Source organism: Cricetulus griseus, unplaced genomic scaffold (assembly GCF_003668045.3).
Source record: "Cricetulus griseus strain 17A/GY unplaced genomic scaffold, alternate assembly CriGri-PICRH-1.0 unplaced_scaffold_339, whole genome shotgun sequence".
Taxonomy (NCBI): Eukaryota; Metazoa; Chordata; class Mammalia; order Rodentia; family Cricetidae; genus Cricetulus; species Cricetulus griseus.
Window position 1 is genome coordinate 26,793 of NW_023277074.1, and position 4,284 is coordinate 31,076.

A 4,284-nucleotide genomic window follows, 5' to 3' on the forward strand; every position below is an offset into this window, starting at 1 on the left:
GGTTATAGAAGTGTCTTTTGATTATAAATGGCTTCTAGAAGCATGAGCACCCAGAAGGAACAACATGACACAGATGTCAAACCTTTGTTCCAACCACAGGACCACTTACCTAAGCAAACCTCCCGCATCCCACCACTCACCTGGGTAACCCTCCCTCTCCCTACCACCCATGAACTTTTTACCCTGCCAACATCCTCCTTCTATAGTTTTCTAATATCCTGCTTAAACTAACACCTGGCTCTTGGCCTCTTCACCCCCTCTCTTTACAACATACTACTGACTATATAAGCTAGCCTTCAAAACTTAAAATTTGCCATTTGACCAGAATCCTGTCTTGTGGTCATTCTCTCCCCTATCTTGTCCCCATTCCCCTCCCTGTGCTTCTTGCTCTAGGTTGCTGTCCCAAGGGTAAGGACAACCACAAAAGTTAGTATAGATGATAGGATATCTTCTTTAACTTCTGGTAAGTGTTAGTGGGCCAAATATTCTTAACTATGGTTCTTCCTTGTTGGTAGCTTTGTTATAAATAATCTACTATGTTAATGTTAAAAGCTTTCTTTTTATTTAGACAGAAAAGAGGAAATGATGGGAGATGTCCTTCTGTATACATGTTTCTCTTATTGGTTGGTGAATAAAACACTGATTTGCCAGTAGGCATGTAGGAAGTTTAGGTGGGGCTACCAAGCAAGGAGAATTATGGGGAGAGCAAGGCAGAGAGAAGCTGCCATAGAGATGCCATGTAGCTATCGCAAAGATAGGATGCCAGCAATCTCCAGTAAGATAAGGCCATATAGAAATACATGGATTAAAAGCTATGGGTTAATAATTAAGAGAGAGCTAGACAATTAGAAGCCTAGCCATTGGACAAACAGTTTATAATTAAAATAAATCTCTGTGTGTTTATTTGTGGCTGAATGGCAGCAGGACCAGGCTGGACAGAAACTCTGGCTACACTATTGTATATCTCTATCTTTTTCTGACCACATCAATCTTTAATCTACTAAACAGCATGGCTGGGATTAAATCACTGGTTGCTTCCACCCCATTCCTTGGCTTCTTGAGAATCTAGTTTCATGGCAGAGGTATTTTGGGGAGCCATGTCTATTGCCAGAACTCTGTGGAGTTTCTAGGTCCGTGTCACCCCCGAGAAGTGTGCCTCAGGCTACTCATAAACACCATTTACGTGTTTGGTAGCAGGGCCTTTTAAAAGAGACTTGTGGTTTTTTGCCACTAACACAGAGCCAGGAAACCTCTCTTAAAGGAGCTGAGGCTCTGCTTGCCTCTAGCAAATGAAGCCCATCTGAGAAAATTTTGCTACCAAGAAGACATGCTTGATTTTCTAATTTTGTGTTTAAGAATCCCTTTTTAAGCTTTTGTTAGGTTTAATGTGAAAGTTCTTTCCCCATGTTGGATTCCAAAATGTAAATGGAGGGTTTTTTTGGGGGGGGTCTGAAACAGGGTTTTTCTGTGGCTTTGGAGCCTGTCCTGGAACTAGCTCTTGTAGACCAGGCTGGCCTCGAAGTCACAGAAATCCCCCTGCCTCTGCCTCCCGAGTGCTGGAACTAAAGGTGTGCCACCAACACCTGGTGTAATTGGAGTTCTTAATTGGTATAAATAATAAAACCCAGAGTCACAATTAGAAGAAAATACTGAAAGATCAGAGAGAGTAAGGAGCATGCCAAAGCCACTTGTATCCCATTAGCTTCCAGTGGAAAAGAGAATGAGTTCCTGTTTCTTCCTGCATATATCCTCTCTTTGCCCAGTCACCTCACTCCCTCTCTCCATGTGATCATCTCACTTCCTGTTTGTCTGTACAGACCTCCTGACCTCTGTGGTTAGCTAGCAGCAAGCTCCACCTCTGGTCTTCAGTCAAGCATTATTTGTACAAATAAGATATCACTAGAATTTTCTTCATTGTGTGTCAAGTACAACATTCACTAAAAGTATCACATGAACTAATTTTGATCATTGTCCCATGGGCTCTTTTTGCACTATGCATAAACCTCATCCTTCTTGGTCAAATTACAACTTGTTAGCATCAGGCCAGTGTCTATATTCACACATCAATTCACTGTCCTCCTTCATAAAGGCCAGGCCATCCTTTCAACATACCCAGTGCATTCAGTCTTTCTGTGCATTTTAAAGGGCTCATCTCTGAATTGTTTACAGCCATATCTCTTGTCTTGGGGCCAGGATCAAGTACCTACTTTACAATGATCATTCCTGTTTGCTCATCTGTGTTTCATTCCACACAGGAGCAGTCCCTGTTCCTTACATCTTCTGTTCTATCATCTTGTGTGCTTTCTGTCAGGGGGTACTGAGTGTCCTTTCCTTATGAGAGGGTAGTTCTGCTGCACTGAAGAAAAATACCAATGTTAAGGAATAGAAACTTAAATTATAAGTCAATAAAACAGGAATGAATTCACTATAAATAAAAATATATACTAAAATATATGCAAAAATGGATGAAGATGTGGGGCTTAGGATTGGACATGTTCAAGAATTATGTTATATTATGTTCAGCCTGAAGAATTTCCTTACAGTGTTTTTATTTTTTAAAATGGCCTGGGGTGGCTGTGTGAATAACATGCTTGACACATAAGTGTGAGGACCTGGTTCTCATCCCAGGAACCCACATAAAGCCAGATTTAGTGGCACCACATGACTGTACTCAGAGTGATGCTGTGGCAAGACAAGAGATTGAGACTAGAGAATCTCCAGAAGAACATGGACCAGGCAGCCTTTCATGAACAAAAGACCCTGCCTCAGATAAGGCAGAAGGCAAAACAAATATTCAAGGTTGTCCCCTTACCTCCGCCCACATGCCAAGGCAAGGAGGTGGCACTAGAACAAGAGCAGGCACAAACATACAAACATACAAACATACACAGACAACATCACACACACTGACACACAGATTTTTAAAAAGTAAGGAAATATGCCAAAAATTAATTATGTTACTTTTCTGAGTCTTTACCCTCCATTCCTCCTTAGATAATATTTTCATTGTGTGTGTACAATTGTGAAGGCTCAAGTTGTTCCTGAAGTAACTTCCATTCTCTACATAGTACATCCACAGGGCACTCTCCCACATCACACCTCAGAAAGATGACAGGGTAAACATTCAGTGGAATAGGCTGCAAGGCTCCTTTAAGATACACTTGCCATGCTCTAGTAAATTGTCTGCTGACACCAACTCCCAGTGGGTGAAACAGGAGCAGGTGCCCCTTTGAGCACCAGCACAAACATTTCTGGGCTGATTTACATATTGAGTGATTATACAACAGCCCAGGCTCCTTTAAAGTCAGCTGCCAGGAGCCTAAGAAGCATTCTCTTTTCAAGCACTCAGAGATGGAGACAAATGCACTCCTCCTATGGATGCTGCTGTTCGTGGTGCCAGGTGAGAGGTTGCAGGTGTTGGGAGCTCCACTGCAGCCACCATGGTTTTCCATGTGTCTAGTATCTTGATCATTAGATTTAAGGCATTTGTAATTGGTTTTAAGTTCCCCCATTCCCTTTGATATTCTGGTTCCTCAAAGTGATGCCCACAAGGAGTGTTAATATTTTGAATGAAAAATTCCTTTTCTGGGAAGGTTTCTAAACATGTATATCCATGGCCTGTGTGTTTATGATTCCAGGTTCCATTGGGGACATTGTGCTGACTCAGTCTCCAGCTTCCATGCCTGTGTCTGTGGGACAAAAGGCCACCGTCTCTTGCAAGTCCAGTGAAAGTGTCAATAGCTATGGCATAAATTTAATGCACTGGTATCAACAGAAACAAGGACAGCCCCCCAAACTCCTCATCTATGCAGGATCCAACCTAGCATCTGGGATCCCAACCAGGTTTAGAGGAAGTGGGTCTGGGACAGACTTCACCCTCACCATCCATCCTGTGGAGGCTGATGATTCTGCAATCTATTACTGTCAGCAGAGTAAGGAGCTTCCTCCCACAGTGCTGGAGGGCTAAACAAAAACATTCTACTGTTGATGCTCACTGAGGCTCAATCTCTGGGCTGTCTCTTACTGACTTCTCAATACACAGCTTTAGGCTTGTTTTGAGAAAGATCTTAAACAATGAAACAAGCTCTTATAAAATGATTTGCGTGTTTGGCTCATCCTATATATGATTTTATAACAAGATATTGACCTTTATGATTGTATCTTAATTATTTTTTATTCATTTAAATTTTGATTGACACATACTTATCTTTCCGTGATTTGCCCCTTATCGGCCCTATCTCCCTGACCATATCTCAGCCTCTTCCCTCCCACCTTCAGTATTCT

At 42.0% G+C, this 4,284-nt stretch overlaps 1 gene segment (V, D, J or C); it reads left to right on the forward strand.

Moving 5' to 3' along the window:
• The first annotated feature begins 3,351 nt into the window (after positions 1–3,351).
• Positions 3,352–3,967, forward strand: LOC113831898. The segment is given in 2 exon segments: positions 3,352–3,400; positions 3,639–3,967. Coding segments are annotated over 2 exon segments (378 nt in total).
• Positions 3,968–4,284: the final 317 nt, after the last annotated feature.